This window comes from Schistocerca cancellata, chromosome 7, assembly GCF_023864275.1.
Source record: "Schistocerca cancellata isolate TAMUIC-IGC-003103 chromosome 7, iqSchCanc2.1, whole genome shotgun sequence".
Classification (NCBI taxonomy): Eukaryota; Metazoa; Arthropoda; class Insecta; order Orthoptera; family Acrididae; genus Schistocerca; species Schistocerca cancellata.
In genome coordinates, this window is record NC_064632.1 from 252,544,721 (window position 1) to 252,569,485 (window position 24,765).

The 24,765-nt window shown below is 39.8% G+C and overlaps 1 protein-coding gene across 1 annotated transcript in view; it reads left to right on the forward strand.

Moving 5' to 3' along the window:
- Nucleotides 1-5,659: 5,659 nt before the first annotated feature.
- LOC126092264 (uncharacterized) overlaps nt 5,660-24,765 on the forward strand; it is a 122,999-nt gene continuing 103,893 nt past the window's right edge. The window contains exon 1 of the mRNA XM_049907779.1: nt 5,660-5,754. Within this exon, the coding sequence (XP_049763736.1) occupies nt 5,719-5,754 (36 nt within the window). The 5' untranslated portion in view covers nt 5,660-5,718. The remainder of the gene's footprint in view (nt 5,755-24,765) is intronic.

Consider the following 24,765-nt stretch of genomic DNA (forward strand, 5'->3'; position numbering starts at 1 on the left):
CCGTGACGAAACGCGCCGCTTCTCGTTGGATCTTCTCTATCTCCTCTATCAGCCCTACCTGATAGAGATCCTAGATAGACGAACAGTACTCAAGAATCGGGCGAACAAGCGCCTTATAAGCCACTTCCTTCGTAAGTGAGTTACATTTCCTTAAGATTCTCCCGATGAATCTGAGTCTTGTGTTTGATTTTCCCACCATCTGTTTTATATGGCCATTCCACATAAGGTCGCTCTGGATAGTTACGCCTAGGTATTTTATGGCAGACGCTGTCTTCAGCTGTTTGTCGTCAATAGTGTAGCTGTACAGTAGTGGATTTCTTTTCCTAAGTATGCGCAAATTGTTGCATTTATTAACCTTCAGAGTTAACTGCTAGAATCTGCACCATTCATCAATTCTCTGCAGGTCGTTCTGCAAATTCTTACTATCTTCTGGCGTTGCTGCTTCGGTATAGACAACTCCATCATTTGCGAGTAGCCTTAAAGAGCATCCGACGCTTCCTACTAGATAATTTATATATATTGTAAACAGCAATGGTCCTATCACACTTACCTGTTGTGCTTCAGATATTACCTTTAGATCTGTAGATTTAGTTCCGATAAGAGCGACGTGTTGAGTTCTACCTGCAAGGAAGTCTTGAATCCAATCGCAGGTGTACTCCGATACTTCGTTAGCTCGTATTTTTTTGATTAAACGGCAATGCAGGACGGTGTCAAACGTCTTACTGAAATCAAGGAACACGGCGTCAACCTGAGCGCCGTTGTCCACTGCGCTGTGGATCTCATGGAGGAACAGAGCGAGCTGAGTTTCACAGGATCTCTGTTTGCGGAATCCATGTTGATTTTTATAGAGGAGCTGTTCATTTTCGAAGAATGTCATAATTCTTGAGCATAAAACATGTTCCGTAATTCTACAGCAGATTGACGTCAACGACATATGTTTATAATTGTGTGGATCTGTCTTACGGCCTTTCTTAAAAACGAGAATGACTTGCGCTTTTTTCCAGTCGTTAGGTACCTTTCGTTGCTCAAGGGATCTACGATAAATTACTGCTAGAAGGGGGACAAGTTCTTCCGCTTGATCTTTATAGAACCTTATAGGTACCTCATCTGGTCCCGAAGCCTTTCCACTACTAAGCGATTGTAGCTACTTTTCAATTCCGCGATCGGTTATCTCAATATCTGTCATTTAGACGTTCGCACGACGATTGAAAGGAGGGACAGTGTTACGATCTTCCGCGGTGAAACAACTTCGGAAGATCGAATTCAGTATATCGGCCTTCTCTCTGTTATCTTCCGTTTCTGTGCCTGTGTGGACGCTGAGAGAATGAATAGATGATTTTGACCAGCTTACTGATTTTACATACGACCAAAATCTTTTAGGGTTTTTACTCAGGTGGGTTGACAACGTCTTACTTTCGAAATCATTGAACGCTTCTCTCATTGCTCTCCTTACTCTCATTTTCGCTTCGTTCAGCTTTTGTTTGTCAGCTAGGTTTTTACTTCTCTTGAATCTGAGATGAAGTGCTCTCTGTTTACGTAGCGCTTTTCTAACACGGCATCCCTTAAAAACTTACTCGGAGCATACTTGTCTACTGCATATTGAACGATGCCCTTGAATTTTTTTCCATTTGTTCTCCACATCTTCGTTCTCATCACAGAATATCTGATGCTGGCTGCTTAGATATTCTGAAATTTGTATCCTGTCACCCTTGCTGAGCAAATATATATTCCTACCTTTTTTTTAAAATTACTTGTAGGACTAATCGTCATAGATACTGTCACAGACTTATGATCACTGATACCTTCCTCTACGTTCACTGATTCAGTTCAGGTCTGTCTGTTAACAGGAGGTCCAAAACATTAACCTCACGAGTTGGTTCTCTAACTATCAGCTCAAAGCAATTTTAGGACAAAACGTCCAGAACAATGCCACACGATACCCTGTCTCTGGCACCAGTTTTGATGGCATAACACTCCCAATCTATACCTGGAAAATTGAAGTCAGCCCCTATTACAACGGTATGATCAGGAAAATTACTAATATCTTGATGAAGATTCCCTTTCAATTGCTTTTTCACTCACAGAAACAAGAAAATGCTGCAGGGCGAGGGATCGGGCGAATATGGCGGATGTGGTATGGCAGTCACAGAATGCCTGGCCAGGTAGTCGTTAGCAAATAAAGCAGTATGAGGTCTTACACTATTATGCAGTACGAACCAGTCCTGATAATGCCAAAAATCAGGGCGGCGACATAGAAATTGCTTGTCGGAAACATTTCGAGACTTCGATGTAAAGAGCCTGGTTCTCTGTTTGACCTGGAGAGATGTATTCATGGTGAACTAATCCTTTACCATCAAAGAATGCGGTAAACACTGTCTTTGTTCTCGAAGATTGTCGTTTGACTTTCTTAATGGCTGGTGATCCAGGACCCCACCGCTCAGCACTTTGACACTTCATGTGGGGATCATACTGGTAGCACCAGCTTTCATCCCCAGCAATTTGACTGAATTGTGGGATCACGCCTGCCTCTATGAAGTAGTTCAGGACAAATTTTTCATCTTTTCTCTTTCTGTGGTTCTGTTAGTATATGAGGAACAAGTTTTGTGTTAAGTTTCCGTTTCCATAAATCTTTGCGTCAAATCTTATGATATACCTCACAATTGAAATTAAGTTCATCTGAAATCGTACAGCTCTGAGATCGTCTTGCACGTAACCTCTGCCTCCACAACAACTTTTGTGCCACTCGAAAACACTTCCTGAAAGTGCCTCGCCTGCATATGCTTGCTTAAACATTGTCCACGTGTCACTAGGAACTTAATGTTCGCTCTTTGTTCACGATCAGCATCCGTTATGTCGCCGTAACTAATGCACCGAGAACCCAAACAGTGTGTTGTTACGCACAGCCTTCCACATAGTGTGTTTACATGCAAAAATCTCAAGGCCATTTCAAGGACGCACACATACCAAGTAACGTAAGAGCAACATTTGTTCCTTTCTGGTATTGCAAATTCAGAAATAAAAAAAAGCCTGTCGTGGACAAATGGCATATTACAGGCTTCTAGGGTTTCTAGAGGGAAATTATAGGTAAAGTTCTGACAAGGAATCCACGCCCATAGGTGGTCCTATTGAAGACTGTGTCACTTTCAAATCTACTGCTTCACGATACACACATAACGAAGACAATGAGCTGTGACCTACGTGTTCTGCAGCAACCCATGGTAATGGCAATGTTTCGAATGCTCGTGGTCAGGTTCTCTTCTATGTGATGAAGAACATCCTCTTCAAAACCGAGACTGTGTCGCGTCTGTTGAGCTGTACTATCATCAGCACCCCTATCTGCGAACGTACCAGTTTCACACTCATTGCTGTAGACGAAAGAAAATGGTATGAGGCGTCATAATAACACCAGGGACTGGTGATGGCGCCATCTTGTGCATACCATCAGACAATAGAGCTGACAGGTATTCCTTCTTCATACTATTTTTTACATCGAAACGGTGCATTTCTACATAGATATGTGTTCCTTATGAAAAATGTGTCTATTAAATCGCCTCGACAACCTGTAGAACCCTGTAGTGGAAATTGTGAAACTCTGTGCATAATAACACAACGTTTATCATAATGTTTCTCATCAATATGATCATTTATTACATTAATGGGCCTTTAAGGCTCAGAGCAGAAAAACAAATCACGACACTACAAAAGGAAAAAAGAGCACACTATAAAAGGTTATAAGAGAACATATAACAAAAAGGACAATCAAAAAGAAAGGTAGGGTACCAATAGAAGAGATGTCCACTGCAGGTGGACAGTCCATCTTTGTGAGCCTGTAGCTTCATCTTCCACAGCTGTTAGCTCCACTTGTTTCAGGTTTGTTATTACTCGATCCTTCCATCGCGCCCTTGGACATTCCCCTGGGCGTTTTCCAGCAGGCTGAGAATGGAGAACTCGGTATGTGAGAGATTTACCAGCTCGAAGAATGTGGCGAACCCACTGCAGTCCCTCGAGCTCTAATGTTCGGCCAATGTGTGGCTTCCAAAAATGGCTGGCATGGGTTTTCTTTCGCTCTTCGTTTCCATTTGCCTTCCATGGTACTTCAGTTGTCGCCGATGTCGCCCAGGTTTCACAAGCACAAGTACGCAGCGGCCACTAGTGTTATATGCAGCAGGACCTTCTTCTTCTGGGGTATCAGTCTTGACTTGAATAAAACGTCATTACTAAAATTACTAAACAACATACGATTAGCGTTTATTATTCGTTTATGCACTTTTTCTTGACTTCACTTTTATTAGCCAGTGAGGATTCCAGGCACTAGAACTCTTAAATTTGCTCAACAGTTTGCCCGTCGACAACAGTGGAAGGAAGGAGAACTTGACAGCGTGCTACAATGAGATTTTTGGTTTACCATCATTCACCGCAAGCCCAGTTTTCTTCGCGTTGTGGAGAAATTGGTAAGTACCAGCGCATACTTGCTTCAGGGTGTCTCCAAGAATCACAGCATCAACAGCAAAGCTCACGATTATACACGCTGCCACCATCTCCATTTCTCCGATTTGATCAGTGACATGGTTTTCTTTTTGCAAACATCAAGATGAATAATGTTTATAAGTAAATAAATGTGGTGTGGCTAAGAGGTTGATGCAAATATTTTCATCTGACTCAATTTCAGTGACGGACGAATCTGTTTAAACTGATGCTGTCAACAGCAGTCTAATACATATCCATGGTGTGGTTTGTTTTTCGTACCACATACAAAGATGTGTTATCCTTTTCACTTGCATACATAAAAATTTGAACCATGTTTATCAATTTTCTACAACCTTCATGTAAAGTTTACTATAATATACCTAGTTACTGCAGAGTTTCTTCAAGTTTATCATACAATTTGGGGAGTTAAACAACGTAACAAGTTTAATACATCATAATAAAATTAGATGGTATTTTTTGTGTTTATATCGAAATTTTTCCGATGGAAAATGAAGTAATTTGTTAATCAGAGAATTAAAAAGTTCCATTACTAAACTCAAAAATAGCAGAAATTATATATTTTCATTCTTTCCACCCGATTTAATAAATGGTATGCTTTTATCGAAGGTAGAACAACAGATGTAAGTATTTCTGAAAGGCCACAAATTACGTTAAATGGAAATGAATTACTTCTTCTTTTAATATTTATCACTGTCCTAAGATTCAGAAATTCATTTCCATTAGAGAGGGATGTCTATGTAGAACTTGTTTTAAAGAAAAAACAAGCCTTTACCATTATCACTAGATTTAAAATTATTATTGTAGGTCCTGCCAACAGTACAAGGAAAAAGTAACTGATGTCTGAGGGGAAAGGGGAGGGGGTATTTGTCAAACGATATCTCGTTTGTGTGGGGAAGTGCGCCCTTGACTACGTCAGCTCAGGAAGCAACTTGTTCTCGTAAACGACCTTTATTTCGAAGAAAATGTTGATCTATATCTTTAATTACATCGGATTCGTAGCGATATAAAAATCAGATAATCTAATATCGTTTTCTCAGGAAAAAAGACCAGAATACTGTAGAAGTGTCGTGAACACTTAATTAACTACGTAGTTAACCGATTGGCCAGTTACTTCAAAGGAAACAGATATATTTTTCCTCCGTGTCCAGCTATCATTCTGCCTCATCACTCACTACCCTACTATTGCACACACACTTTCACGTGCTCGTGGGTCGCACACACTGCAACAAAATGCGTAGTTTGTTGCTTGCCACCTCACTACTTCTGGTAAGTAATATTTGCTGTTTTCGTCTCGTGTCTATATTTTTAACACTTGGACTAAAGTCTCTTTCTTCTGAACGCTAAATGTGAATTCTCTGTTTCTATTCACACCAAACTGATTACTTTTCTGCCTAAAATTGTGTAGTGTGAAAGCTACGTATTTTAATGTAAATCAAAACGATTCGATGAGCTTCACAGTTCTGTGAGTTGCTAAATGATGTATCCATTTTTCCACTGCGACACACTGCCGTTAATACACTAAAGTTAAAAGAACGAACTTGTTAACAAATTTCACCAAAGTGGTGCGCCATGCTCACGTAGATCATTTTGATACATTTTTTTCAAACGGTTTTGAGAAGTCTGAATATCTTCATAAATGCTCTCATTGTAATTATACACGTAGACAAATGGTGATTACCAATCAAAATGACACACAGGAAGAAAAGATTTTCTAAGACTTACAGTTCGAAATGTCAAGAAAAGCTTGTTTTGTAAGTAAAACTACTTTTTCTTGCTGCAAATTTATTTATTTTTCCCAGAAACGAAAAGTGTTGGGTATTATGGGCCATACAACAAAGTGTAGGTTTTTAAATAAATACAAGTTTCTGTGATTCACAAACAAATTAATCTGTTAATATATCAAAAGTACTAGATAATAAACAGCATTTGGTAAATAAGAACCTTTCTACTTGTGGTCGACTGTACCTGACACAAAGCATTAAACCTCTGGACTGAAGTATTCCGTAAGACAGTTCTCGGTGGTTCTTCGTACAATATTGATAGAAAACTTCATCTGGCAATTTCGTTTTTTGTTAAATCATTGAGGCAATTTTAAATTTTGCTGCCAAATATAAGACAACTTTCGAAACTCAACCCTAACTAGCGGCATTAACCTGGAATCTAACTCTCTCATGTGTACTTCAAACATTTCTTCATAAATTTCTTCAAATGTTCATTTGAGAAATCCCTCCTGAGGTGTCGCAGATGTCTGCTGATTCGCTATAACGATTTTAATCTCGTTTGAAGTGTGGTTCTAGGAACATTAAAACGACCCGCAGCAGTTCTTTCGGTCATTTCGGTTTCCAAAGCAGTTGAAACCGCCTGCTTCATTGCACTCGCCAACCTCTTCCGTCGATCCCCACCAGCAGGTTTCTCCTTCAAACCTGTCACTATGCACTAAAAGCAAAACAAAAATATTAATTATTGCTACAGTCTGGAACCGCGCGACTGCTGCGGTCGCAGGTTCGAATCCTGCCTCGGACATGGATGTGTGTGATGTCCTTACGTTAGTTAGGTTTACGTAGTTCTAAGTTCTAGGGGACTGATGACCTTGGCAGTTAAGCCCCATAGTGCTCAGAGCCATTTGAACCATTTTTATTAATTATATGGTCCATACCACCCGAATTTGGTATGGTCCATACTATCCGACTGATACTGCGCTCTAAAATGTAGCGGAAACAGAAACCGGCTTCAGTGATCGTAATTTCATTATTACATTGTTATAACACATAATATTCCACGGCAAAAAGAGAAGAAAAGCAAACAATAGTACAAACAATACAAATACACAGTATACAGTACTACATTTGAGGTTTCAAGAAAAACCACAGCACTGCCGACAACAGACATACAAGACTTACACTATTACATACATTAGCATACAGATTACATGTTTTGTAATATAATACATCTTTTACAAAACTTATAGCGACAGAAATTTAAATTGTATACATTATGATTTATGAGGAATTGTTCCACTTTGCTCTTGAATATATGAGGGTTTTCAATGACTTTTGTTATATTCAGTGGGAGCTTATTGTAAATACTTATTCCAGCCTGGATAATTCCTTTCTGTTCTACATGGAACTGAAGACTTTGCTTCTTACTTGTGCCAGACTGTGAATATCACTGTTAGTTTGGAAAAGTTTTTCGCAGTTGAATACAAATATCTTCAACGAGTAGATGCACTGACTTGTGAGCCCCAATATCCGAAGTGTGTTGAATAGGTGCCTACAGCGTGTCCGATTTGAAACGCCACAGATCGGCCTTACAGCGCGCTTTTGTATTTTAAAAACTTTTTTCACTTTTGCAGCATCTTCCATGAGTATTATATCGTATGAGATCAGAGAGTGAAAATATGCGAAATATGACAATATTATTGTCTCCCTGTAAACATAGAGTGCAATAGCTCTTAGTGCAAAGAATACTGAGCTTTCATTCCATCTTCATTTATTATAAATTTGTATTCCTAGACATCTTAAAAGTTAAGTTTCATTTATTTTCTGATGATTGATATCTATTTGAAGAGCTTTTAGCTTTTCGTTTTCAGTCTAAAAGCGCATTAAATTTATTTCTGAGATATTTAATGATAAATTATTTGCTGCAAACCATTCATTTACTTGCTGTGTTATCGTTTCAGCTGTAATCTGTATTGAAGATTTCATGTCCTTGATCGACATACTTGTATCACCAGCAAACATTACGATCTTTGCATTGTTACTTATTGATGCTGGTAGCTCATTGAGATACACTAAGAAGATCAGTGGTTCAAGAATCAACCCTTGAGGAACACCGTTTTTAATAGTTCCACACTCTAATTTTATTGTTTCAGTGGTTCAAGAATCAACCCTTCAGGAACACCGTTTTTAATAGTTCCACACTCAAGTCTTTAGTTTCTGTTATGTAAGTAGGATTCTAGCCAGCTAATGATTGGTCTTTGATGCCAAATATGTCCTAATATGTTATGTTTTACACAGTTAAATCCCTCAGGGATAGCAAAGAAAATCACTATGGAATACCTTGTGTAGCTTTGTCATGAGATGTATTATGGATAAGTTTCATCCTTAATTTATAGCTTATATATTCTACATGCTGCTGTCAGTGGTCAAAAAAGCAAGTCTTTGTCTCATTTTGATGTTTTGTGGTCAACATTTTTACTATTAAGTATTGAGGTAGCGGCAGAACAAAAGAATTTTCGCGAAGATATTCAGTGACAGAAGCAAATAGTTTTTGGAGGCTATGGCTGCTCGTAATATTCATTTAAATTCAGATCCAAGAAAGTTCTCTTGCTACCAGCTAAATACTTACTCTGCGATTGTAGACGGAGCTGTACAAATTCAGCTTTCAGGTCTACAGAAACACAGGAACTTCCATTATCTGAATCCAAATTCCAGGTTTTTTTTATTAGAAAAAGCTAGTTTGTATGCCACACTTGGTTACAGGTTATGTGTTTTTGATTCGAATCCTTGCCTACAATGCCATGGACGATGCCACAGTAGCGACTAGAGAGAGATGAAAACCACCAGCGTTACATGTCAGACCTTCCATTATCAGTCTGCTCTAACTGCCACTCTTCGATGTTAACTTTTTACCACGATTAAACGAATATTTGACTGGTATAATTAGTATGTTCTTTGTCCTGAATAATGTCTTTGAACAATGTCTCGTGAACCACACTGTTCACTATATTGGGAGACTGGGAAGTCAGCCAGAGCCAGATCGTGTCCACAGGTTTGTAAAAGTATTACTGATGCACTCTGTATACAGAGTGAACCTGCACTGCACAGACAATATTTCTTAGTTTGTTGTGGGATGATTTTGATACAAACGACCATGGTCTTGTTATTCAAACAGAATTGCCTCAATGTTTTAAATCAACCACAAATGTGAGGATTGGGCCCTTGTTTATTTGAATAGGTGGAATCACTTTCCGCACAATTTTACTTTGGCCTTACCAAACTGAGTCATCCTTGTCTGTCCATCTCCAGTTTTTCCCTATTTCTGATCATGGTGGACACGCGAATCTCACTGCCATTTTCTCAGATTCCTGGTGGGGATGGCACTTCACCAAAACAGTCATCTGCATGGTATTCAAGGTGGTGTGGAGGCCCCTGAGACTGTCTGGGATTCGTCGCAGGTCTTTTTCAATGTAATCCATTGGCATCTTTTTGAGGTTCTGTAGGATTTGCGAAAACTGATGATTGAGAACCCTCACCATCATCTAGGAAGGAGACTGAGGGTGAAAACTCTTTCCCCATGGAGAGGTTCTTCAGTCCATGAACTATCGTTAAGGAAGGCCAAACTGTCATCACGTCTGTTTTATCTATTGTGTGTGACACTGTAATCAGAATCCATAGAAGAAAATTCAGTTTGACATATTTTGAGAAGTTTTTTCTTCTTCGACTTATCAACCTTAGCCATGTCGCCCTTCTTGATTGTGCTTGGCATTTTCTGCTTAGTTGATCTTTCAACACGATTGAATCTTCGGTGGAATTGTGTGTTAGAATAGCAGTAAACCTCATTTTTCGGCCGTGTTTGGACAGCTGTCGTGGCCCGGCTATGGGGAAACGTCGAATTTTTTCTGGGGCGATGTATACTTATCAATTTTTTAAATTAGTTGTTTCTTTTTTAATGAATATTAATGGAGGGGTTACTTGTTATAGGTGAGAAGCAAGCTGTCACAGGTATGCCAGCTGATCTCATACTTAACCCTGTGCTCTAGCCCCAAGGCGATGTCAAAACCGAATTGGATTGCATAGAATACAAAAATGAGAAACAAAAAACCATCATACAAGAATACAACCACAGTCCACCACTCTTTCGAAAACCGGCGGAGGTAGTACCTCAGTCACAAATAACAACGAAACAATTTACTGGCCAGTCAGAAGAATGATTAATACGTGGTCCTTCCTGCGTGACACTTCCCAAGAGAGTGAAGGTACGGTGGATGCTACACCTTTACATACAACCTGCACTAGCGCGATGCCAGCGCTCTAACTCGGCGGTGGCGAGAAATAGAAGCTGTGCGCCATGTAGCCCCTTATGCCAACCCTTATGCTACCGTACTAAAGAGTGCCTCGCAAGTATTCCACTGCGAAATCGCTTCTATTTCCAAATCTTCACTTATAAAGAACTGGTGGTATTGATGCAGGACAACAAATAATTACCACTTGGCTTCGAAGCAATGCCTACCATGACCAATGTGAGTCATTCTTTATCATAGCGCATAAAGTATAAGCGATGGGAAAAACGGGTATGTATGCCGACAAAAAAACTACCCACTGTGTGTAACGTATACATCCTCAAGTGTTTATGCTGAGGTCATAAATACTCTGTACGCTTAATTCCCACTTCCTTGTCGTTTACAAGAAATTATGGCCTCGAACTCTGATCCATTTGTCGGATAACTATCAAGAATTTTTATTCTGTCGTAAGGAGTTTGTTTTGAACTCCCTCGTTATCTCTCAGGAGCAAAACATGGATTACATTAATCTTAATGAAACCTCTAGCTTTGTTGACCATGGAGTGCTCTCTTCAGCAAACGCGATAACTGATATATCCTAATCACTGAGAACATGTATGGTGGAGAACGTATTTATCATATAAAAAAACTTGCTTGCGCAACTCGAGCTTGTGCTAAATGAAGGCAAAATGTGTTGAAGCCTTTATAATGTATAACTGACAAATTGTCAGGTGAAAAAAGCTTCTTCAAGGACGTCGAGCGTCACGATACTGTTCGGGTGGTCTCGTGGATTATTGGACAGCCAGCGGCGCTCAAACCCGCGACCTGGGACGAGGTGTAGACAGGTAAAAGTAATGAAGGGCGTAATCAAGAGCCCACATAACAATAACTGCTGATACTTCCAGCGATTTTTGAATCTAGGACATTCCAGGCGCAAATCACCATAGGCAAAAGTTATGAGGCATTTGGGCAAGCATGAAGGCTTTCATTACCAGGTGACATAACTGCTGGTAAATCTTTTTGGACGTAAGGTCGTGGTCCAAGAAACACTTTTGTTCCTGACGTTTCGTCCAGGACTGTGCTGGACATCACCAGATGCGCTCCTCGGCTGAGTCGGCAAATCTCAGTGGGAGGAGCGCTTCTGAGGATGTCCAGCGTAGTCCTGGACGAAACATCAGGAACAGAAGGGTTTATGGACCACGACCTTACATCCCAAAAGGTTTACCAACAGCTACTTGGGCAAGAGCCGAAATAGCGGAAAATACCAAAATCTGCAAAAAAAATGCATCTACTGGTAATTGAACCCAGGACATCCTAAGCGCAATTTCTCAACGTAAGTGACATATCCTATCGCAGAATACATGTCCGACTGAGAATGTTGCTGTCATAAACCAAGAACCGACTGGAGAGATAAGGGATTGTACCTAGTAACCGTGCCTACCCTGGTACTTAAAAGCAATGCGCCAGATGCAAAAATGTTTGGCGGACGTCGAATATCGCGAATGACACCTTAGTAAACATCGGATGGTCTCTTGCATTACCAGGGCGGCAGGGTGAGCGTGCCTTACTCCAATTTGTTGCCTGCAAATTGTTAATGTTATGAAATAGTTGTCAGTGTAGGTCAAGAATAGTGACGTGGTAATATCGATACGTCTGTCACAGAACGCTACGAAATCATACTGTACGCTGGACTGAGAGTATTTACTTCCTTCTGAACTTCACTGTGTGGCCAGTGAGTTGAAAGTTGGACTGTTATGTGAAAGTGAGGCTCCTTGGAGCAGGACAACTTAACTTCCGGTTGGCTGACAGGCGCTCGCAAGAGGACTCTGTGGGCTGTTCTGCTGGCGATAGAAGCGGATAAGCAGCCTCTGGTTGAATGCTGTGTTGAAGCCTCTCATGTACACGTTTGGCAGATGAAGAAAATCACAATGGAAAAACATTGTGGAAGAGATTTTTCTTTCACTCATGCTCGGCAGTGAACACTCGTGGGACAAGGAAACTTCATACTCTGGGTAATAATGGTTGCCTGTGTACACTACAGGAGTTCATTGTGGACTGCCAATTATGCAACAGAAACAACAGTACTCGAACTTTAGAAACAAGTGCCACAATAAAACATCCAGAACTTAACATATTCTTAACACTATTGTCCAACTCACTACCTGATTACAAATATTAGACCACTTATCGGCAATGCAGAACTAACTACTGTATGTCACGCGAGGCGGACCCGCCAGTGTAAAAAGAGGCGGGTAGAATTGTGGTGTCAGCAGGGAAGCAGTTGCAGCAAAAATTGTCGGTCACGAGGCTTCATGGACTTCGACCGTTGTCTAGACATCTCGATATCTCCTTGGTTATAAATCCATCAAATAAATCCAATCAACATTTCTAAAGCAGCTTAAGTCGATTATTGGCGATGTGACTGAAGTGGAAACGTGAAGGAACAACCATAGCTGAATCAGGACCACAGGACCAGACGGACATCTCGTACCGGTGGAAAACGATCGCTCGGGATGGTCGTAAAAAGCATGAAATCTGCGGACTGAATCACTCGTGAATTTCAAACTGCTACCAGCAGCCCATCAAGCTTATTGAATGTGCGTAGGGAGTTAAAAGTAATGGACTACAATGGTTGCACAGCTCCACATAAGCCACACACATTTCTGTAGTCACTGCTAAGCGATGCTTGCGGTGGTGTAAGAGCGACAGCACTGAACGGTGGGTGACTGGAAACAAGTGAATTGCTGTGATGATTCACGCTGTGCCCTGTAGTAATCCGATGGAAGGGTTTGACGAATACGTGGAGAACGTTACCTGCCAATATGTGTACACTCAACAGTGACATATGGAGGGAGGAGAGAGTGTTATGGTATGGTGGTGTTTTTACGTGGTAAGGGTGTGGTCATCTTTCTTCACTTAATGAAACGCTGAATGCGGAAGGATTGCAGAGCTGTGTATTCCGTACAGTGGACGAACAGTTCGGAGACGGTAACTGTTAGTATCAGCATCACAATCCACCACGCTACAAAGCAGCTTCTCTGAGGCAAAGCTTTGTGAGCAAAGTTGTTGTTGTGGTCTTCAGTCTAAAGACTGGTTTGATGCAGCCCTCCACGCTACTCTTTCCTCTCCGAGTAACTACCGCAACCTACATCTTTCTGAATCTGCTTAATTTATTCAGTTCTCGGTTTCCCTCTGCGAATTTTAGCCACCACATTTCCCTCCAATATTAAACTGGTGATCCCATGATATCTCAGAATGTGTCCTGTCAACCGATCCCTTTCTTTAATAAAGTTGTGCCACAAATTTTTTGTCTCCCCAATTCTGTTCAGCACACTCGCATTACTATCGTGATCGACCCATCTAATCTTCAGCATTCTTCTGTAGGACTACATTTCAAAAGGTCCTATTCTCTTCTTGTCTGAACTGCTTATCAATCATGTTTTACTTCCATACGTGGCTACACTCGATACAAAAACTTTCAGAAAAGACTTCCTAATACTTAGCTCTATGTTCGATGTTACCAAATTTCTTTTCTCGGGAACGCTTTTCTTGCCATCGCCAGTCTACATTTTATATCCTCTCTACTTCGGCCGTCGTCAGTTATTCTGCTCCCCAAATAAAAAAACTCGTCTGCTATATTTAGTATCTGATTTCCTAATTTAATTCCATCAGCATCATCTGACTTAATTCGACTACATTCCATTATCCTTGTTTAGCTTCTGTTGATGTTTATCTTATATCTTCCCATTCCGTTCAACTGATCTTCCAAGTCCTTTTCTTTCTCTGACAGAATTACAATGTCATCGGCGAACCTCAAACGTTTTATTTCTTCTCCGTGGATTTTAATTCCTACTCCAAATGTTTATTTTGTTACCTTTACTGCTTGCTCATTATACATATTGAATAGCAACAGCGAAAGGCTACAACCCGGTCTCACTCCCTTCCCAACCACTGCTTCCCTTTCATGCCTCGACTGTTATGACTGCCATCTGGTTTCTGTACAAATTGTAAATAGCCTTTCGCTCCCTGTGTTTTACCCCTGCCCCTACAGAATTTGAAAGATAGTGTTCCACTCAACATTGTCAAAAGCTTTCTCTAACTCTAAAAATACTATAAACGTAGGTTTGTCTTTCCTTAAACTGTCTATTAAGGTAATTCGAAGGGTCAGTACAGCCACGCTTGTTTCTACATTTCTCTGGTGTGTCATACCAAGCTCTCCAATCTCTAGATTAGACATACACTTTCAGCACATCTCCTCCTACTCGGCTCCTTTCCATCTCACACAATTAATTCCCATTGCTACCACTACCAGTGTTTGACCAATTTACATCCTTTCATTGGACATTCCCCGAGGTCACGCTCTGCCAGTTACCCCATTCTTCTGTAAGGAATCTGTGTTAGCATTTTGCAACCATGACTTATTAAACTGACAATTCGATGATTTTCAGGCCTTCCAGCCACTACTTTCTTTGGAATTTGGATTACTACTTTCTTGACGTGTGAGGGTATTTCACCTGTCTCATACACCTTGCACGCCAGGTGAAAGAGTTTTGTCATGGCTTGCTCTCCCAAGGCTCCCAGCAGGCCTGACAGAACATCGTCCATTCTCAGGACCTTGTCTCGACTTCGGTCTTTCACTACTCTGCCACATTCTTCTCGCAGTATTCTATCTCCAGTCTCATCTTCATCTACAGTCCCTTCCATTTCTATAATGCTGCCTCCAAATTCATCTCCCTTGTACAGATCCTCTACATACTTATTTCACCTTTCAGCTTTAGTTTGTTGCTTAGAATCGTTTTTCTGTCTGAGCTCTTGATATTCAAACTGCTGGTTCTCTTTTCCCCAAAGGTTCACTTTAATTTTCCTGTATGTGGTATCTGTCTTTCCCCTAGTGAAATACGCTTTTAAATCCTTACTTTTGTCATCTAGCAATTCATGCTTAGTCATTTAGCACTTCCTGTCCATCTAATTCTTTTGCCGTTTGTATCTCCTTTCGCCTGCCTCATTTGCAGCATTTTTATTTTTTTCCGTTCATCAATTTAATTCAAAATCTACTTTGTTATCCATGGATTTCTATCAGGTCCTATCTTTTTACCTATTTCATCCTCAGCTGACTTCACTGTTTCATCTTTCAAAGCTACCCATTCGTCTTCCATTGTATTCCTTTCAGCTGTTTTAATCAATCGTTGTCTAATCCTCCCTCTCACACTCTCAAAAACCTCCGGTTCTTTCAACCTATACAGATACCATCTCCTTAACTTCCTATCTTTCTGCAGTTTCTTTAGTTTTAATCAACCGTTCACAACCAATAAATTGTGGTAAAAGTCTACATCTAATTGTCTTCCAATTTAAAATCTCTGTCTTATCATTATATAATCGATGTGAAACCCACTGGTGTCTCCAGGTCTCTTCCACGTATAAATCTTCTTTCATGATTGTTAAATCAAGTGTTAGCTATGATTAAATTATGCGCTGTGCAAAATTCTAAAAATATTCCACCACATTTAGCGTCTAGCCTATGTCTACAAAATACACTGGTGGATGTTAAAAGCTGCAACAGCAAAGGACAGGAAATAAAGAAATTTTACTTACTGCGCGTGTAATGGGCAGTAGAAAGAATACCTGATTAAATTTGTAGGTGATGACATGTATTTAGTGCAGAGAAATATGTAGTATGCAGGGATATTTGGCACATAGGGGTATTTAATACACAGAGCAGCAAACTCGCTCGCCGTTGTGGCCAAGCGGTTCTAGGCGCTTCAGTCCGGAACCGTGTGACTGCTACGGTCGCAGGTTCGAATCCTGCCTCGTGCATGGATGTGTGTGATGTCCTTAGGTTAGTTTGGTTTAATTAGTTCTAAGTTCTAGGGGACTTATGACCTCAGATGTTAAGTCCCATAGTGCTCAGAGCAAACTCTGGAAGCAACAGTGGCCCTAACACGGCTGGATGACGAGTCGAACTAAGCTTGGATGACAGACACGGGAATGTCATTCTGTGCTGCGTCAACTCTGTGCCAGTTTTAACCATTTCGTGCTTAAACTTTATTTTGCATACGTTTGAAAAATAAAATGTCAAAAATAGTCTTCCTTTGTGATGAATTTCCGCAACACAAAAAGTCTTTAGCTGACAGATTTTGAAAATCGGTGATGTGGAACACACGTATCCCACGAGTTTAACTAGATCCATGTTTTCGTGTAAACCTAGCATTTTCAGAGTTAGATTTTTAATTGTAGAATGATTTTATTAGGGTTGGAGTTATGGATAAAAGTATAGCAAATAAGTACTTGAACACATTTATTATCCTCAGAATGAAAAACATGAAATATAACACACAAGTTTTCAATATAACATTTGAAGATGGCTTTGATGTACCACAAACCAACTTTTAACATTTTCTACACTATATGTTGTTTTCTGGAGCATATACGTGCCACTACATGCAAATTATGTACAAAATAACGAATTATTAAGGTGTGTAGTAATGTTTCAAAAAAATATCTGTGATGTATAAGAAAACACAATTAGTTATTCAGACATTCTTGGAATGGGGAAGATAAGGACGCTAGACAGATATGAGACATAGATAACCCAACGCTCAAAACTGAATATTACTTTCGTGACTCACACACACACATACCACTCACTCAGCAACTCGTGACCAGATATCCTTAAGGCGTCAGGAATCTGTAAAAAGTGCTGCACAGAGCAACACACTAACACACTCTGTATCGAAGTTGGGTCAGGAAAATATGGCCAGCACAAAATTTTGCACTAGACTGTTGTAAGATTAAATCACAGAGACCTCTAAGAAAGGCCGAATACATCAGCCTTAACACATCAGAAATGTACGCCAGCTGACAAACTACTCGCTAAGTAAACCAAAAGTGACGGTATTGCATAACCAACGACAGTATGTACCATCACGCCAGGTGATGAACACGTATAAAGATCGGGATTGCAATCTGTCAACACATGTAAATGTCACAAGATAAAGTTTGACATGTAGTGAAACATATTCTTTTGCAGTATATCAGTTGATAATGCCGTTAAGGCTGAAATTGCAATAGGGAAAATAAATAATTTCTACAGTCCATGACGACTATGATGTCTTTTAACAAATATTGCAAGATTGTGAACCCCAATCACAAAAAATTAAAAAATATAAATTATGAACAACTTTTAAACTGAATTTTGACTATGCAGACAAATAAATTACGGATGGCACTCACAAATTATTATAGTACATCAACTCAACACTATACAACCGACAACGCGATTATAACAACGTACAAGATTCAAAGTAGGAAGGTTCATTCATACACTTTAAGACAAATTTTTACTTCAGTAATAACAGTAATACAAGCCTCTTGTTAACGTCACTGACGTACAATGTTTATTTTATTTTATTTTATTTTATTTGGGATTTGGTAAATAGCACCATACAGCCACTCATATTATGTGTGTAATACATCGCAAATATTAATGACAATGTAATACGTCTTTTAATATTCCTTCCCAGAATTTGTAAGTATGAGAGATATAATCAAAACTATAATTTGAGCTGATGAAGAATACTTGAACAATCATAAGGTAGCAGGACGTCAGCTTTCTTTAAGTCTTCAGGAACACCTGTCTAAGCACGCTGTGTTTGTACAAGCAAACAAGACACGGTTTACACTTGCGTAGGAGGTATTGTCACAGTCACAATAAAGAGAATTCGGGGCAACCATTCGCTGAAGATGGTCTGGAAAATATCCATGACTGAAATGCCCCAGAATTATGCTATTTATTAATTTCCTTGAAAAGTTTATATCTTGGAACCAAGGTTTATGTGGGATAAGCGGCTAATAAGCTCCCCTGATTAGCTACAAATCACTTCCAATATTGTTTCCAATAAATATTAATTTTCTCCTTCATCCAGAGATTGAGGTCTGATTTAGGAACTCTTGAGAGATATTAAATTCCTGCTGTAACTTCTGACTTCGCAAGTTGATCTGCCTGTTCATTGTATATGTTGCTTGACTGAGATTGAATCAAAATGACAGAAGAGACGATTCCTTTGTCGTTCCTATGTATCACCATGAGAATAATTTCAACTGCATATATGATTGTATCTTAGTTCTATTTTGAATTTCCATAGATTGTATAACGATTTTCGAATCTGAAATTTTCTAAAGGTGGGCATAAAGCCGTCCTAGTTGGTATTTTGAGGGTTAATACGCAACATCTTGGCCTTTTGTACATCTGAATCTCTAGGAGCTTTCCTTTCAATTACGCAGCTACTACTGCCGCACTAAAAATATTATCTACGCCCATTTATTCATACATTACATATAACTGCTCCCCTTATGCAGATTACACTAGCTCGTATATAGAAATCTTTTTGAGCCTTACAAATATAGGGCAATTCAAAGTGAAAACAGCAATTATAAACGGCTATAACTATTTTTTTGCTAGCGGTAATCGATGCCAGTTACAGAGAACGTAAAACAAAGTTGAAAATTACAATTTTGTTGCGCAACACAGTGAATCGGAAATCGGTGTATATGCTGTGATGCATAAGCGAAAATGTGGGGTCGCATACACTATCGGAGAGGTTTTTCCCCTTCGGCGATTATCTTGGAACTTTTTCCCTCCGCCCTAAGTGCACTACTTTTCAACCGCTTTTCGTCCACTTTCTGTCACCTTCATAGGCCCGTGTTGTTGGCTAAACCTACCCAGACGCACCGACAACGCTAAACCCTGTGAATTTCTCGATTAGTACTAACAAACGAAGGCGTGTCGGTAGAGTTTCTGTGATGGTCACCGTGTCCGTGCCTTATGTGGGCGTGGTTGGACTCCTGTATTTTTTTTTTTTTTTTTTACGTATCCGGACACCCCAATGTAATTGGAATTTGACCACTAGATGTACCGGGAGGCAGATCCGCCAGTATAAAAGGGAGGATGGCGAGTATTGTGTTGTAAGAAGTAACAGCAGATTGGGTCAGTCAGGAGAGCTTAGTTACATCGAATGTGGGCGCCACATCAGTAACAAATCCATCAGGTAGGTTTCAATCATTCTTAAGCTGCCCAAGTCCACTGTTGTGGATGTGCTTGTGAAATGGAAATACGAAGGAAGAACAACAGCCAAACCAAAACCGGGCGCAATGCACGTACTGACTGACAGCGACCATTGAGCACTGTGGAGGGTGGTTGTAAGAAATCGGATGAAACCAGTGGAAGGAATCACTCGTGAGTTCCAGTGTGCTGCCAGGAGTCCAGCCAGCACAGTGACTGTGCGTTGGTAATTAAGAAGAATGGCGTACAACGATCGAGCAGCTTCTCATAAGTCACACGTTGCTAACAAGGGAACCTCCCCATCGCACCCCCTCATATTTAGTTATAAGGTGGCACAGTGGATAGGCCTTGAAAAACGGAACACAGATCAATCGAGGAAACAGGAAGAACTTGTGTGGAACGATGAAAAAAATTAGTAACATATACAAACTGAGTAGTCCATGCGAAGATAGGCAACATCAAGGACAAACGGAGTCGAGGAGCGCCGTGGTCCCGTGGTTAGCGAGAGCAGCTAAGGAACGAGACGTCCTAGGTTCAAGACTTCCCTCGAGTGGAAAGTTTAATCTTTTATTTTCAGTTTATGTGACAAACTCTTATGTTTTCATCACTTTCTTGGGAGTGATTATCACATCCACAAGAAAACCTAAATCGGGCAAGGTAGAAGAATCTTTTTACCCATTCGCTAAGTGTACTAGTTAGGTGGGTCGACAACATATTCCTGTCATGTGACGCACATGCCGTCACCAGTGTCGTATAGAATATGTCAGATGTGTTTTCCTGTGGAGGAATCGGTTGACCTATGGCCTTGCGATCAAACGTTTTCGGTTCCCATTGGAGAGGCACGTCCTTTCGTCTACTAATCGCACGGTTTTGCGGAGCGGTCGCAGAACACAGACACTAAACTTATTACAGTGAACAGAGACGTCAATGAACGAACGGACAGATCATAACTTTGCGAAAATAGAGAAAGTAAAATTTTCAGTCGAGGGAAGACTTGCACCAAGCACCTCTCGTTCCGCAGCTGCTCACGCTAACCACGGGACCACGGCGCTCCTTAGCACATATATTCCTTGATGTTGCCTATCTTGCGCATGGTCTACTCAGTTTGTATATTTTACTAATTTTTTCGTAGTTCCACACAACTTCTTCCTGTTTTCTCGATTGATCTGTGTTCAGTTTTTCAAGGCCTATCCACTGTGCCAACTTATAACTAAATCTGAGGGGGGTGCGATAGGGAGGTTTCCTTGTAAGTAACACTTGAGGTGGTCCAAAGAAGGAAAGCTGCCGGACATTGGATGACTGGAAACGAGTGATCTGTGGTGATCAAAGCACGCTATACACTTTGACTATCTGATAGAAGGGTTTGGTTTGGAGAGTATATGGAGAACGTTACCCACCACCATGCGTAGTGCCAACAGTGAAGTGCGGTGGAGGTGAAGTTACGATATCGGGGTGCTTTTCGTGGTTGGGTTGTGGCAACCTTTTTGCGCTTAAGAGAACGTTAAATGTGGAACGATATGAATCACAGTTAAGAGCATTGAAGTACAGCGTACAGTAGAGGACAGTTTGGAGGCGATGATTATATCAGTATACAAGAACACTGTCCTAAAGCAGCGTGAGTATGCGGTTCAAATGGCTCTGAGCACTATGGGACTTACCATCTATGGTCATCAGTCCCCTAGAACTTAGAACTACTTAAACCTAACTAACCTAAGGACAGCACACACACCCAGCCATCACGAGGCAGAGAAAATCCCTGACCCCGCCGGGAATCGAACCCGGGAACCCGGGCGTGGGAAGCGAGAACGCTACCGCACGACCACGAGATGCGGGCGTGTGTAGGCGGTTTGTGGACAACAACATTTCAGAAATGGACTGGCCTGTCCAGAGTCCTGACGTGAACCCACTGGAACACGTTGGGTAGGAGAGTCTCGAGTCAGTACACCTGGAGGGCATTAAGGTTGTAACCTCCCCACAAAAATTAAAAAAAAAAATAATATGGATAATGATTCTAATTTTAGTGTAACCTCAAAACAAAATTCTTTCTCAGTTGCAACCTCCCTACAAAATTCTTTTCACGTTAACCTCAACACAAAATTCTTTCTGATTTAATCTAAGCTCAAAACTAATTCACATTTAGCGTAACCTCTCAATTAAATTATCGCTCACTTATGACTTTTCAATAATTCACTGTGAATTTAACCTGGTAAATTTTGGACGACAGCAGTGCTGCGTCATGGCCCTGTAAGATCATTCTGAATAAAAAAAGGAAAAATTCTTACCTCAATAAAGTCGCCGAATATATCTGCTCTTACAATAATTTTTTCCGGTACAGCTCTGTGCAATGCTGGCCGATAGATTGGTCATTTATGAAAGGAAGCAACTGATTTTCTTTTTTTTTCTTTTGCAACAATCGGAAAGATCATGGATTGGAGAAATTAGTAAATTCATTAAATTGAAATGAATGCTTGTTAAAAAAATTATTTTATATGACAAAGATTATTATTAGGACATTTTTAAAACATTTACAAGGGGAGTTCAGATAACATTACTAGATATGCGCGAGGCTGTTTTTTACCTTATACAATAATACTCAGGCTCCGGCATCGATGCACCGCGGCCGACCAGCCAACACAATACACCATACCAGACCAGAGCAGACTCCAGACAAGCGCAGACTAGCCATAACTTACTGCTACAGCTACACAGTTCCTACTGCAGTCAACACTGGTCTCTGGTCAGCGATTCTCTTATACCTTGCGTATCGCAGGCAGTGCATAAGCAATACATCGAAATTACATCTGCTCGGACCTCTTACATAAAATTACATCTGCTCGGACCTCTTACATAAAATTACATCTGCTCAGACCTCTTACATAACCCTCCAGGGGGGGGGGGGGGGCAAAAATTTGACAGCGATGGTGAGTCAATTGGACTTGCCAGGAGCAACAAATTTTTCTTAATTAACTAAGTTTACAGTCATAGAGTATATACATACATATATAAGTGCAGAACATAAAATGAAATAGAGTGCACATGCACTGAGTACAGTACATATCAAGAAATCACAAAATGTATACGCAATGGGTACAAAAATATTAACAAATGACATAAAGTGCACACACACTGCATATATTTTTTACCATTTTACAGGAACTAGGAAAGGAAAGTGAACGATTGCATCATGGTTGTAGCACAGTAGGTTGCACGTAGCTGCACTGAAAGTCCATATCTTTCTACAGAAGCACAACACCAAGTGATACAATCTGAAGTTCTCTTCCCTGAAGTATTAATCAGTGTAGCCAAGACACTGAAATGTCGTATTAATATTCAATGTTATCAATTTGGTAGTACATTAGGTACACCAAACAGTGGGACCATAATAGCATCTCCATCGTTCAAAGTGGTGGACAGCATGATGTGTCAACACCACACTCTTGCAGAATCCATACTCTTTCACCAACGTAGAATTAGTGCAAAAACCAAGTATAGTGCTCCATGATCATGAAGATGGACAGGACAAACGGATATTGCAGTTATTTCTGGTAATTAGGTCAGAAGATGAAGGACATTAAGGCTTATGCTAGTCATCATTGAGAATTACACTAGTCTATCAACCAATTTGAGTAATTGGTGGCACTCATTGCCTTGTTACTAAACATTTCTGTAATATGTATGAAGTATTACAGAATATTATTCACAAGTCATCTGATTACAGTGAACATTGGCACTCATTGGCCAGTTACAAACAATTTTTATGCATTATTCAAAAGTGATCATTCAAAGCAAGAGTTAATTAATGGCATACCATTTACATAATTCATCTAGTTATAGTAATCATTGGCACTCATTGGCCAGTTACAAACCATCAGATGTCATCATTCAAAACAGGAGCTAATGGGTGTAGCATCAAGCTACTGGTATTCATATATAATAGCATGTAAGTGACATAAGACAAATTTAAAATATAAGAAACTGTGGCATTCATTGGCCAGTTACAAAGTATTCATATAGCTTTATAAAACATTATTCAGTATTATTCAGGAGTCATCATTCAAAATGAGAGTTAATTATTGGAATAGCAGTTATACATTGTTACAAAACATTATTCAGTATTACTCAGAACTCATCATTCAAGGGACATAGGACATATTTAAAATGTAACACACTGTAACTATTACTCAAGGTCTGTGGTTAGAAAACATCATTCAGTATTACTCAGAACTCTCTTAAACTTGTAGCATTATTTGGGATTGGTAATACATTTTTTGTGCTAGCAATGCATTGTGTTGGGATAGATAATTAATTGCTGGGGCATGAAAAATTTGCTTTTGACTTATTGCTGCAAATAAGGATTAGTAACGTCATTCGTCATGAGTCTGCTGTAGCAAGGTTATGAAACAAGTAGAGTATATGTGAGCACATTCATGAATGACACACACAAATGGGTAAAAAAATGCAAGTACTAGAACAGGTTTAATGACTAACTGCTTATAGCACATTAATTTCATGAATAGCTTCTCCTAGAAAAAATACAAAATGGATTATTAAGGTGAAAGAAGAAACGCATATTATGCTGAAAAGTAGTGAACTTTGAATTAACAGGTAATGAAACGTGTACTCAATATGTATGTACTCTAGCTGTCCTTTCCAAAACATTCAGTCATTATACCATGTGACGTAAGACATACTGTCAAAACGAACTGCAACAAATACTTAAATAACTACATAGCATCTCTTAACTAATATATAAACTTCATCATTATTCTCATCTGCAAAGAAAAGCTTAAAAGTGGTGTGTTAAGTGGCCATATAAAATTCATCACTATCATCACCTGCAAAGAAAAACTTCATTATTCATATCAGCATATTCTTCATATAGCTATTCATCATCATTTATTATCATCTGCAAAAAATAGACACTTCATTATTCATTATTCATATTTCCATTTACTTCATACAACTATTCATAGTATAGAGTTTCTTATTTCTAGCATATTTCATCACTAAAACTAAGATGTGTAGTTCTGTCTGACGGCCTGCATCAATCGCCTCGTATTCTGAAAGAAAAATAATTAGTTAAGACTGCTATCATACGATGTGTATAGTATATTCTTGTTAATGCTTGTTAATTCTGACCCATTTAGTCTTCATGACAAGGTATTGCATCTTCTTTCGTTCATTCCGGCGGTGAAATTCCCATTTCATAGTAATCCAC